This window comes from Phoenix dactylifera, chromosome 8, assembly GCF_009389715.1.
Source record: "Phoenix dactylifera cultivar Barhee BC4 chromosome 8, palm_55x_up_171113_PBpolish2nd_filt_p, whole genome shotgun sequence".
Lineage (NCBI taxonomy): Eukaryota > Viridiplantae > Streptophyta > Magnoliopsida > Arecales > Arecaceae > Phoenix > Phoenix dactylifera.
In genome coordinates this window covers 16,526,648-16,540,657 of record NC_052399.1, presented here as the reverse complement: position 1 = coordinate 16,540,657, position 14,010 = coordinate 16,526,648, and the positions used below count along the sequence as shown (strand labels likewise).

The following is a 14,010-nucleotide window of genomic DNA, read 5'->3' as shown; positions in this document are numbered from 1 at the left end:
TCCGACCCGATCTGACTCGAATTTGTAAAATTATTTTGACTCGCAGGCTACAGTCCGAGAGGGTTCAAACAAGTTCTGAAGTCATAGATGGGTTGATCCGAATTGGACCCGACTCAAACTCGAATTTTTTGGATTAGATCTAGGTTATATATGAACCTTACCTATTTGCACCCCCTTACTGGTTATATTAATTGTCACATCTGGAGGACATTCTAGCTAGCTTGCAATGACTCATAATTTTTATCGGCCAATAAAATTAATAAGTGTCGTGTCATAGTATAAAAGTTTATCCAAAAAATTAATTAAAAATATTATTTAAATTTTTAATTTCGTATAATTTTTTGAAATTTATCTTGCGTATAGGCTATAATTGATGTGAAATTAAACACATCAAGAGACGTTGAGACAGCAGATTTGCATGATTGCTTCCAACGGGCTATACCTAGCTACAAGGAACTGTAGTCAACCGGGAGGACAACCGCAGACGACTGACATCTCGGTTCCAATTAGCCCTCTGATTCAACTAATCAAACGGCTATAGCTGCCGAGATACATCAGCTATATGCTATCACCCTAGGCCCTGGCTCCGAATGCCTCCTCAGCAAATGGGACGCTGATGCCTCTCAACTTGATTAGATGCCTCACCACCCTCCTCATTTCACGGACCCCACCACATTAATAACTTCTATCTCTACCTGCCACTAGGTTTCCATCCTGACCCTGATAGCCAAAACTAAAAGACTGCTAATAAAATATCAATGCAAACTTATCAATATTCCTATCCATGGCGTTGCGTGTGGGAAAACCTCCATGCGAGGAGAGCAGTACTGGAGGGATCAAACTGTCTAAGGATTAAGCTCTTGACCTCACCCAGGGTATAGTTTCTCCTGCTCAAGGCCCCGCGCGGGGGTTGTCATGGCGCTCCCAATATCTGCGTGGGGTCTCGGGAGACATCGGATGCACCATCACATGAAACCAGCCCTCCTGTTTCTGACTCAATAAAAGCTGTTCTTATCTCCACAACCTTCTAAGGAAAGCTATCAAGTATTGCAAGGACAACGTTATATACATCAAACCAAGAAATAAATGGCCCCGATTTAGTGTCACTCTTACAGTTTGGTGTATAATCAGAAGGAGATGGGAGTGAAGGACAGCTAGCACAAAAAGAATGGACCCAAACAAACACAGCCCCTCTCCTCAGAAGCCTTTCTTTCCTTTGTTCATTTCTTTATGAGATATTACACTACACAATGATAAGGATGATAATAGTAACAAATATGATAAGAAAACCCAATCACCTTCCAAAAGTGAGAGAGCCCAAACATATACCACGCGGCAGTTCATAATACTACACAGCTTGCCCTTCTTCACAGCAGCAATAAAAACGAAAACCCAACATAAATACGTAGAAGAAATGAAGGAAGAAAGAGAGAAGAGAGAACGTAAATGGAGGAAAGAAAGAATAACAAATCATGTGAACGTGGGGTGGTGGTAGTTGTACAAGTCCATGGGGGTTGGAGTTGAACTTGGGATGACCGAACCCATAGTCAAGGCTTTGGCGGCTCCTCGGCCGGCGCGGCGGGGGTCGCCTCCTCGGTGGGAGGAGGGGGAGGGGTGGTGGCCTCCTCCGCCTGTTTGACCTCTTCTTTCTTCTCTTCGGTGGCTGCCGATGCCTCCTCTTTGCAGCTGCTCTCCTCGGCGGGGGCGGCTGGCTCGGCGGCAGGGGCCGGGGCCTGCTCGGTCACCACGAAGGTGGAAACCCTCTCGAAGATGAAGAAGATCGGGCCTGTGACGTGGCTAGGGCCAAACTTGGTGGCGGCCTCGCCGGCGGCCTTAGAGCCAGGGAACTCTGTGACAGAGATACATGATATCCTCCCATCAGATGGCTAAGCTTTTTGTTTCTTCTTTAGAAAAAATATAAAAACGAAAGCCTTTTTATTACTACTGAGATTATGTTTATGTTTTATTACCGATCTTCGCTAATTCCTCAAGGAATTTAGTGACAGCCGTCGAGTTCTCCTTCACTCCTGCTTCTGTGCGGTCCTTCACCACAGACTGTATCAATAAAAACCATTATCATAAACAGTCTTCTATGGTGAATACATATATTATGGTTCTCTCAGAAAAAAAAAGGAATATATATTATGGGAGGTGCTATGTAGATATATATGATGTTTGAATCAATTTCAAATAGTTTTACTGAAAAATAATCTTACCAATATTATCTTTTTTTATGTCTTTTTATGGATTGGAGAGGCTTTAATTACCTTGATCTCAGCGGAAGAAGCTTCATAGATCTCTACTACTTTGGGCTGGAGCTCGATCTTTTTCTCTTCAAACTCCTTGTTGATCTCCTCCTGTACCAAACCAAAAGTATAAGGTAGAGGAAAAAGAAAAGCACAGAGCAAGAAGGAGATGGGAAGCAAAAACGCCACCTTGGACTCATCAAAGGACTTGCACGCCTCGGCAGCAGCTGCCTTCTTGCCGTTCTTCTCGAACATCTTCTTAATCTTTGGAAGAAGTTTGGACTTCCAGTAACCCATCTCTCCTCTCTTTTGTCTGCTACCCTCTCTTTAGTTTGCCAAAAGTCTATATGGAAAGCAAGTGCAAGAGATGTATATTAACATCTGAGAAGATAACAAATTAACAGCAGATAACACCACGACTCTTTAGCAAAAAAAAAAAAAAAAAAACACCACGACACAGGTATCAATCAAACCATGTGGAGGGAAGGAGAAAAGAATACATACTAGCTAGATCCCTCTTCTCCCCTTCTCTCCTCGTCCTCTTCTTCTTCTTCTTCTCTTTGCGACCAAGGAGCCGGAATCACCAACCGTACGTACAAAACAAAAGTAATGTCCAGGAACCACGAAGCCTGGCAGGGAAATATAGAAGGTCCTGCCACCAAAACAACCTTGTCGTTCTCTTAAATTACGATAACATCCGGGGGGTTCACAACGCCGGTTACGTGGCCGCGGCTTTTGGCTTGAGATGCCGGCGCATGATGGGATTAGGAGGACGCGAGAGGGTCTACGGTCATTACGTATAATAGTAAGGGTATTACTGTAAATATACGTTGGAAAGAGGGTCGAAGTTTAAGAACCCGGGAGCGACAGCTGGCGATACAGAGACGCAATGCTTGGGTGGCACTCCTCAGTTTATGGGTCCCACCGAGAGAAGGAGGGAAACGATTTTTTCCATTAAAATTCTCCTCGTGTGGGCCCAGGGAACCCAATCGGGGCCTCTCCCCTACCACGTGGCTTCGCTGTCTGGGGGATCCAAGCCGCGGTGGCGTCTTTCGTTTTGCTCCCAAGATGACCACACGTTCCGCTATCACTGCCTCAATTTGAAAATTTTTGTTTGGTTGCACCGCTTACCATCCGGTGAACGGTGGCAAATCTCCTCCCACACGTGCAAACCAAGCCCTGGACGTGGTAGGTACACTAAACCACCGCAGATCATGGAAGTTATGCTCCCATCCAAGATGTTCGTTGCATCAAATCACCTTTGGTGGAAATTGATGTATATTTACCTTCATATCTCCTACATCTCTCTCTACCTTGTCTTTTATGACAGGTAATTTATTTGATCAGAGTTACGCATTCAAGCAATGCTTCAATGAGTTGTAACTCTTGTGCAGTAGGTTCATATGAATCATATCAGGTCTAATCTTAGATTAACCAAGTAGACATTAGCAATTTTCAAGTCATGGAAATGAAGTTGTTGAAATCCGGCCAAATTGGGAATTCAAGTAGAGATCTCTTTTCATTCAAGTCTATAAAATTCAATCCAAACGTAACGAGTTTTATATCGAGTTCAGAATTGTTTAATCTTTGCTTGAATCTACTCCAAATAAAACTAGTTGCCACTAATCTATGATAGCGTTGGATCTAGCTTGAATCAAGTAGATGATTAGTTGCAGAGTATTCTAATGTTGCATAGAAGCAATAGTGCGTTGGTCGAATGTTTATATTAATATTTTGCACAATTATATTTCAATTCTATCATAAAAATATCAATAGCCAGTAACTCAGCTGGTTGGCACTAATTTTTTTTTTGGAAGAAATCTCAATTCCAATCAGAGGGGTGCCAAATAATCACTGTATTCTTGCAATTGCTGCTTAAGTATCATGACGGTGAACATAAATATTAGCCATTGCAACGAAGAAGATTCCAGGATAAGCTGAAGACTGAAAGAGCTAAAAATATCTAGATCAAATATGAACATAGGCAGAATCTTCATCGAATATTTGTTGGAGAAGTCAGTGACTTTAGGAGGACACCAAAATCCAGCTTGTCACAGCTCAAAGATTTGAGGCAATCTTTTGGCAGATCAGATTGGCTGGCTGCATGGCCCAGACGAGGACAGCGCGTGAGTTGGTAGAGCAATGGCCTAGTTTTGTGACGCCGGTAATATCGGAATCCGAGGCGGCGGTTTTCTGGCTCCTCCCTACCAAGAATCTACGTGATTCCAGATTCTTTTCCTTTTTTTTTTTTTTTTTGGTAAAAGATTCTTTCCTGTTTCACTCGTCATCCTCCGCACCCATTTTCATCTCTTTTTCCACGGTCTAGACGAGCCTTTGGAATGACCCAGCTTTAAACCCTTTCATGACACAAGGGCCCAACTGCCACTCCATGTGGGCCCCTTTTGCACTGAGAGCGGGCACCCGCGAGGAAAAAACGTCGTCATGATGTTTATCTCATGTGAAGAAAGAAGGGAGAGGCTAGAACGGAACCCAAAGGGATGGAATGGAGGTGAAATTTTTAGTTGGATCGGATCGACCGGTGGACCAATCACACACATATATCGCCCCCTTTTTTCTTCCTCGTTTAATATGCTCGATGGTCTAATTATTAGATGGATGAGGTCAAGTGGGTTAGTTGAATAATCCCTCGCGATATAAACCTTTTGTATTTAAACAATTCAAGCTACTTATTTGGCCGAATAAATATTGGGTACTTGTAAAAGATTAAGAAACTCAAATAATACTTTCTGACTAGTCTTTTTGGGTAAAGTTATGAATTGTGATATGATGGTATCCAAACATATTCGGCTCATGACCTATGTGAACTAGAGGACACTACAACACGAGTATAATGTAGTTGACCACGAGTTAATCGTGGTGTTTGTGATTGGATTTAAATGGATTTAGATCCTTAGCTCGACGAAGACACCATGGTTTAAACGAGGGAATATATAAGGACCCGTATGGGTGTCTCTTTAGTCCCACATCAGTTATTCGCTGGATAAATTTTAAGTACTTATATAAGACCAAGAAACTCAAATAATATCTTCTAATTAGTCTTTTTGGATGAGGTTCTAGATTGCCACATAATAATTTGCTCCCAATAATATCGAGCTAGCACATCTTAGTAATAATAAAGCAAGAAAAAAAAGGATTGTTAATTACAAATAGTGTCCGAGTGGATCTGATCCATGATACGTGTGGACTAAGAGATACTTCAGCATAGGTTTAGATTAGATTTGTGGTGCCTGTGAATAAATTTAAATGGATTTGGACCCGTAGCCCGACGAGGACGGCAGGCTTAAATAGAAAAAGTATATAAGGACTCGTGCATGCATGTGCTTAGTTCTACATCGATTATTCATCAGAGAAATCTTGAAAAACTCAAAAGATACATTTCAACTATTTTTTTCTTAGGATGAGATGGTTGTTATACTTATCTACCGAGCATGAGCTCCACGATTTGGATTGGTCCACTCAAGCTGTGATTTGGTCTGCCACGGCATGTGGCGCGAGCTGGTCAAATACGTATTGCTCTTGGCCAGCTAGCTTTCTTGCACGGGTGACCTGCTGTCTTGGCTCGAGCATAAAGGAGGAATGAGAAAGGGTGACGTTCACAAGATACCTCTTATCTCGAAGGATTGCCTCAGAAAATTTAGGATGAGGCAAGTTTGTCTTGCTGACGTGTACCCTAATGTGTTTCTTGCTTTCAAGCAACCTATTATGAGATGTGCATTGAGGGAGTGGGGTCAACTCCCATAGCCCATAGAACTATAGAAGGAGGTTTAGCGAGACTTGAATCAATTTATTAGCAGACGAAGACTCACATGAAACTTCCATTTCAAGCACAAGTACTAATCAGTAGCTTGTCAACAAATCAAGGCTTGTGCCAATGGAAGAAGTTGAGCTGCGTAGAGTTGCAATGCTCTGACCCAAGAAATTAGAGTATGTTCTACCACAAATGAACAAGCTGTACGCCGCCATGTTTTTGATTCTCATGTTGGTTCATATATATGAAGCACTTAAATCTATTACTACTACTAAATATTTTTCTTGAATTGGTTATTCTTTTTTGGGTGCTCTTGATTCGAATGGTTATTCCTTCATAATACCTCCACAGGCCAATGATCTGCCAGATTCATAAGATGATAACCGGGTCAATTTCTTGTGCTTTTTTTTTTGGTGGGTTGGTTGGGGGGTGTTAAAAAAGTCACTAAGGACCAGATCTCATATAACTTGCTTCATGTTATGGGACTTTAGTTTGTTTCTTTGGCGGATATTCCTTATAGGATCCACCTAAGATATTATGATTAATTTTCTTAGACAGCATCATGGTGGTGTTTAACTAGTATAATTGAGAAGCCCCACCATTCAATCAGTACCATAGTTTTGTTGAGAACATTAACCTTTTGATATGACGGTTTCTCCCTCTAAATTGTTAGCAATTGATAATTAAAGTACTAAACAAGCTTTGTGGTACAATGCAGATGCTAATCTATAATTACTCTGGCTAGATAAATAATGGAAAAAGTTAGAAGGTGGTGCAACGGCTAGCGATGGCAATGGGCTGGCCGACTTCACTCGAGTCAGATATAAAAGCATTAGCTTGCAAACAATTACTTCTATAGAAATTTCTATGGAGGCATCATTAATTTGCCCTCCGGTTGAATATCCCTAGTCTTTATCTGCTAGCTAGTATAAATTTGATGATATGGCATGGTGAAAGGCAATGGTGTGGTAGATGCGATGGCTGGTTGGGGAGCTAATATTCATTGAAGCATGAGCTGGGATGGAGCTTCTCTCCCATTGAGAAATTTTGGACGGTGTAAGAGCTGACAAGACACGTTGAATCCATGGGAGAGAGTGGTAATTTTTGATGACCCAAAAAAAAGGAGGGCACCAGCAGATGGCTTGTTAGAACTAAACCTAGCCTTTTGTACCCAACCCATGTCAAGTCCAGGGATGTATGTGATAGCCCGTATATGGGGTGGTCCTCGGATGTAATCCGGAGTCGGATTTCAATCACGGCCGAGCTCTATTTAGAACTACTCTCTATGCTTTCTTCCTCCCCACTATAGAACCGGCCCTAATCGGAGTTTAATCGCCGGATTCTTCTCATATGCCTTCCACAATTGTCAATCATTATCAGCACCATTGTTGTGGCCAGGTGAAAGCCAAAATTCTTTGACTAATCCTTCCTCTACTTCCTTTCGAGTTCATGGATCAAGGATTCCGGCTAATGATTGCCGAATTTTGGCCGAGAAGGGGCAAAGCCTTTGTTTCCCTTATTTTGACTAGTTGGCTTTTGTTTTTTTCTCGTTACTGGCGGGTTCCACCGCCAGCGCTTGTCGCCGGAGTTTTCTCTTGATCCTTTGTGGTGGCTTACGACCATGGGCGAATTTTCGGCCGCTGAGATTGCCCTAATTCCAGATTTAAGGGGTAGGAACCTCTGTTTTTGTTTGTTTGTGGTGCTATCATCCGCCTAGACGTGGGTCCCTGACTTCGGGCACCACCTGCAACCATCCTTTTTCTTCTCCTTTCTTCTTCCTTGGCAAGAGTCTCTCTCTTATTTTCTCTTATTTCTCTCTATGCAAAGTCTCTCTCTTGACTCATGGGTCAAACATTTTGATTGATTTAGGTTGACCCGTGCCATTAACAACCAAACCCAGACCTCTGATTGAACTCGGACTGAAATTCTCTCTCTTCTCCATCCTTTCTCTCTACAAAGTTTCTTTCTTTATCTGAACTTTCTCTCTCTAGAGTTGATTGGACCCGTGAGTACGATTCTCAATGATTTTGGATCGACCTAAGTGAAGAATCCTGATCCAGGAGGTCCCGCTCTGGTTCTTGCCAAACACTGTTAGATTTGATTACCCCTAATCTCTGTTGAACAATTTATACCCTAGTCCGAGCATGATTCGATGAAATCATCTTAATCGGACCAACCAGGATGTCAGACACTCATGCTTGGTCAGCCCTATGAGGGTGTTGGAATTTAGAGTTTTTATTTTTAAAATAATTTTGATGAAATTCTAATGAAAAGTATAATTTTGGAATATTAGGCTTTGAGAAGAATTTTTGGAAATAATTGGATTTATTAGTTGGATTGCATTTGCAAGGTAAGTAATGATCTACCTTTTCTAGATTTTTTATTTATATAGTGTTATTTTTATATTAAATAAATTGTTCATCGATTTATATGTGATTTATAAATTTATCAGATGGCGTTTTAAATGAAAAATAGATATGTAACTTGAACTAATATTTTTTAGACTATTATTATGTTGATTGGATTATGATATATATGTTATTTGGTAAAAAAGAAAAAAGAGAATTCGATATGTATCAGATTTGAACTCTCAGCCTGACTATATTTTGAACCCTACCAATTGGGAATTATGCATTGGCACTCTGACTATTATTAAGCTTATTGATTCTGCTTCTAGCCCCACCACAAAGTATAACTATGGTATTTTGATCCACTCTATAGGGTATGAGTGCGGTATTTTGGCCTACTCTGTAGGGTATAAGTGCGGTATTCTGACCTACTCCGCAAGTTATAAGTGCGGTTCAGTTCTGGCTTAGCCATAGGGGTATAAATGCAGCCATAATCTAAGGCTGTTGAGTTAAATGTGATTTATTTCGAATCAGATTTATGATTACGTATACGAATATTTGAAATTTTGGATTTTAATGAATTTGTGTTTTGAAATGGAATTGATTGTGTCTTTATACTAATTTACCGTAATTTGTATTTATATTTAATGTTATTATATGAATTGTCTAGTTAAGGTGTTCATTACTTACTTGGTTGTCTAGCTCATTATATAATTTTTACTATTTTTACAGATTCGAAGAATTAGCTCGACTTGGGAATTTATTGTGAGGGAGCGATTAGAGATAAGATTTTAATATCTTTATTTAGATTGGATTTTGTTTTAGAGTTGATGAAAGATTTTAGAATATTATTCATTTTGCAAGCCTTTTAATTTTGTTATTTAATTAGAATTTAAGCGGTATTATTTAAATTGCTTTTGCTGCCTGATTATGATATCATGATGAGATGCCTTACATCTCGTGGAAAAAGTTTTTTATGAGTATGCGACGGTTGTCACGACCTCTGGCTCGCGAGCTTGGGTTGAGGGCATGATATTGTATGATTCTGATATGAACAAGATGATTTGGACCTTTTGCAGTGCGTGTTTTGCACCACAGAAAGTTGTACGACTCCAAATAGCTGTCACATCATTTATCTCAAATATAGATAACTATCGCCTATCTCGAGAATCCAAATAATCGTGCTCGATGGCAAATATGATGCACACGAGAGATGAGCAATAGTTGTCCATCTTCAGGATGTATGGCGTAGTTGCTATCCATAGCTATACCATCATTAGGTGCAAAACATGCACCATAGAGCATTCTAACACAAGCATGATACATATGACGTCCAACAATGAATTGCTTGAAAAATAATGGTCGTAGCCTGCTTGGTACCTGAATGGGCCATGGGATTTGAATTTGGATCCAGAGCTATAGGATACCAGGATTTTGTATCAAGGTGACTATGGCGTAGGAAAAAGATATACATATTATGAAAACATATTCCATCATGTCGTAAAAAAGCCGTAGGAAAAAAGATATTGACATTATGACAATGTATTTGCTCATGTTGTCAAGCCAAAATCCACTCCTTTTCTGCCCTCCTCCTCCTCCTCACTTGGCCTGATGGCTGGATCCGATGATGCGGAAGCGGAATGGGCACTTGCAGACCTTGTGGGATGGCTTGGAAGTTGGAAGGAATAGGATTCAGAATAGGGGAAATAAAAAAGGAAAAATGAAGATGAAGGAGGTGAAGGGCATTATGATCTTTTCATGAAAATTAATTATGCACTGGAAATGGGTATGGACCGGTTGTTAAAGTTATGTTCAACAGGGATTAAACATTACAGTCCGGTCAAAAAATGGACCGAACATTAGTTTCTCCTAAAGTTATGTTCAACAGGGATTAAACATTACAGTCCGGTCAAAAAATGGACCGGACATTAGTTTCCCCTATTTTTTACACCAAAGAGTATTGTGCATTACTGCAAACTGTCGTATCATCCATCTTGGATAAATAGACAGCTATCATTTCCCAAAAATAGAAAGCATCGGAGATATACTTCGGCCTCCTCTCTCTCTCTTTTTTTTTTTTTTTTTTTTTTGATAAAGATGTATGAGCAACCGACCCATTGACCCCAAAAGCATAAGCTGATGGAAAGAGAATCAACAATGTATATCAAGGTTGACAGATGCATGTACATATAAATACATGCAATAAAAATGACTCAAACGTAGTCATGTCTTATGTTATCTACGTTAAAGGCCATTTTCTACATTAAGTATCACTGAATTAGATACTATTGAAGCAGTGCAAGTTATTATATATGGTCTCTCCTACCGGTTGCATAGCTAGAATTTTCCTTTCTTGATCCGCCCTCTCATGACACATTCTCGATAAATTATCTGACCAACTTATACACTAATGTTTCAAATTTAGCGAATGCCAATGCACACCTCCTTATTTAATTGGCCTAATTAACCTCCCCGCGACACTTAAACTGCATGTATTTCACCAATCCCCATAGAAGACAAGAAACCAATCGAGCGGGGATTGTGGGAAAAACTCGTCCAATCTTGATGGATTTGGCCCAACCGATTTGTTCCAAGCAGCAATTGCTTTCCGGAGGAAATGGGCCAAGATCCAAGTCCGTCAACATAGGCCACATTTTCCGCTTATTTAGGGGCCTTCAAGCTAGTCTCTCCAAGTCTCCTTCATGATTTCCATGGCCGGACTGGAGAGGCTCGATCGGTCAATCACAGCCGCCCGTGTATTGTGTGATGGTCGTGATCGAACAAGAGCTACCTGCTATGATATCAATGTGCTGCATGGGATTTACTTAATCACGACCGTTGCACCATACATGGACAGTTTTTATTGACAAACTAGCCTTCTCTAGTCCCACAACAGATCAAAGAGAATTCGAACTCCTCTCCGATCGTAAGCTAGCAATATTAAAAATTGAAAAAATTTGATAATTCGATCATATTAATATAACAATGATATATTCCTAATTAATTAGCATGAATATTATATATATATATATATATATATGAATATGAGATTATGTTTAGTTTTGGTAGTAGGAAACTTCCTACAGTAGCATATATAGAACCTATTCTAGATTATATTCAAATTTCATTAGATTTTTTCAGACTATATAGAGCCTATTTTAGATTCTTGTTTTCCTGCTTGGAGTTCGTTTCGTTGTGCTGGGCACGCAATCTCTCCATACGCCATCCAACAGATATTTTTTTATTCAAAAAAAAGGAATTTAAAATAAATTTATTCGAAAGATTTAAGCTCATTTCCCCTTGAAAAAGGCGCCAGCTAGCCGACTACAGCAACGGTTAGTTGTTTTGATTTAATGAAAACTTTATTTTGAAAATATCCAACACTCATATGCTCAAAAAAAAAACAGTCCCCATTTTAAAATCATCATTAACATTTACAATAGAAATAAGGACATTTATTTATCTAAAACAGTCTTAAACCGTCTTTATTTGGAATAAAATAATGGTTGCTTGAAGGAGCGCGATAATAGAGAATTAATTAAGTGGGTTTTGCTAAGTCATTGCCGATTGGTCACCAAACAGATAATTTTTTTTTTCTCCAACTGGCATGAAAATTTAAATCTAAGATATATTCATTCACTTGATGAGCAATAAAGGTGTCAAATAACAACTAATGTTCTTGCCATAGGACTGTTTCTGATCCATTGTAATTGCTAATGATACCTATCCTCACAAAAAAATAGAGAAAAGGATAATGATTAAAGAACAACTGTTTTGAGAATCCTATTACTAAATGCACGACATTAGGGGAAGGCTTTTGAAATTGCTATGACGACGTTATAATTATATTAAATGGCTATGCTTTTAAACCTCAGTCGGTTCAACTTTACCGAAATGAGACAGTGCTTTTCCGTTTTCTTTTCAGTTGGAAGAAGATAAGAAACTACTGGATAATTCTCTTTTCCTCTATCTCTTTTGTCTGAGTCATTCGCATTCAAAATCTCTTCCCCAACAATTTTAACTATTTCAAAGAGAGAAACAACAAAAAAAACTTTCTTTCATCTTATTCTTGCACCAGAAGTACTTGCACCATAGATTTTTGTGCGATTTCCATTGTGCTTGCACCCTCGACCTAGAGTACTTTTCAGGGGTGGAAAGATACGGGGTTTAAACCCTTAAGAGCTTCATTTTTGCATACTTGCAAGATAACTCATAAAATTCAGAATTTTATTTGGTATTTTTTTTTTTTTTAAGATAACTCATAAAACTTCTTCTAGTTTTAATATAGCCAGCACCAACATTATTTAAAGAAAGAGTTCTTTTTGGAGATTAGTTTTGCTGAACAAAAATCATATGGGGTAGGCACTATATAATATCTTATAGGATAGAACTCTTATTTTGCCACGTTTTTTCTTGCACCTATCTTAAAAAAGAAACCCAAAGGTCGAATAAGAATAAGACTCTTGCCACTAACGGAGTTCGTCAGTCTCCTAACTTTAAAAAAAATGAATGCGAGATGATTAATTGCTTGGTGTGTATCATCTGACCATGTAGTATGTATTAATAAAAAGCATGTTCTGAAAACTATGTATCGATTTACTTTAAAGTGTGTATTAGATAAGCTTGCAGTATGTATCAGAAAGTCGACGAGTGTGTATCACCAGCCATTAGGGGTGCAAATGGGTCGGGTCGGGTCGGGTCCTAGGTGACCCCGATCCGACCCGGTTTTTTGTTCGGGTCCCAATTTTGGACCCGGACCCGACCCGGTTGAAGATCGGGTTGGGTCGGGTCGGGTCCGAGTCGGGTTCGGGTCGGGTCCGGGTCTGATTCGGGTCGGGTCCGGATCCGATCGGGTCCAATTTTTTTGTGCTTTTGGGAAAAAATTTGAGCAAATCTAATTTGGTCATATCATAATTATGAGGTGCTGGGTGACCCATGACTTGAAAGACTTTGCAATTGAGCTCCAGTCTGGAACAGATGACCCATGACTTACTAACTAAGTCGGTCTACAAGCCAAATTTCATATCACACTATTTTTTATCTATATGACTGATTGGACGGAACTCGGTGTCTCCCAGCTCCCCTCTCACGAGGACAAAAAAAATCCCGGACCTTCTTCCAAAATCCAATTCCATTACAGAAAACTGGCACATGACCCATATTCAGTTGCAGTGTTCCCTCACTTTCTCCCTTCAAAAGTTAAAAGAAACAAAAACCAAAAAACAGAAGGAAAAAAAAAAAAGGCAGCCACCGAGACACCAGAGGTCTCAACAGTGTAATAGATCGAGAGAGAATCCTGACGGGCCGACGTTCCTTTGGATTCTGTGAACCTATGCTTGTTGCTAACTTGCTATCCTCCCACACTGACCAACAGTATCACAACCCACGCCAAAAAAAAAAAAAAAAGAAAAAGAAAAAGAAAAGACTTTCTTTTGCTTTTCCTCTCTCTCTCTTCGGGTCCATTCGGGTTGGGTCGGGTCCGTTTGGTAAACCCAGACCCGACCCAGAAAATGATTCGGGTCCAATTTTAGGACCCGACCCGGACCCGCGGGTCCTAAAGTTCGGGTCGGGTCGGGTCTACGCGGGTCGGGTCGAGTCGGGTCACGGGTCGACCCGACCCATTTGCAGCCTTACCAGCCATATAGTA

General features: G+C 40.1%; 1 protein-coding gene across 1 annotated transcript; it reads right to left on the bottom strand.

Moving 5' to 3' along the window:
• Positions 1–1,169: 1,169 nt before the first annotated feature.
• Positions 1,170–2,907, bottom strand: LOC103702525 (plasma membrane-associated cation-binding protein 1-like). Its single transcript, XM_008784992.4, has 5 exons — positions 2,751–2,907; positions 2,436–2,589; positions 2,268–2,357; positions 1,971–2,055; positions 1,170–1,849 (listed from the first exon to the last, which is right to left on the bottom strand). The coding sequence occupies exons 2-5, from the start codon at positions 2,541–2,543 to the stop codon at positions 1,548–1,550; spliced, it is 585 nt and encodes a 194-aa protein (XP_008783214.1). The 5' UTR covers positions 2,544–2,589; positions 2,751–2,907; the 3' UTR covers positions 1,170–1,547.
• Between the last annotated feature and the right edge of the window lie 11,103 nt (positions 2,908–14,010).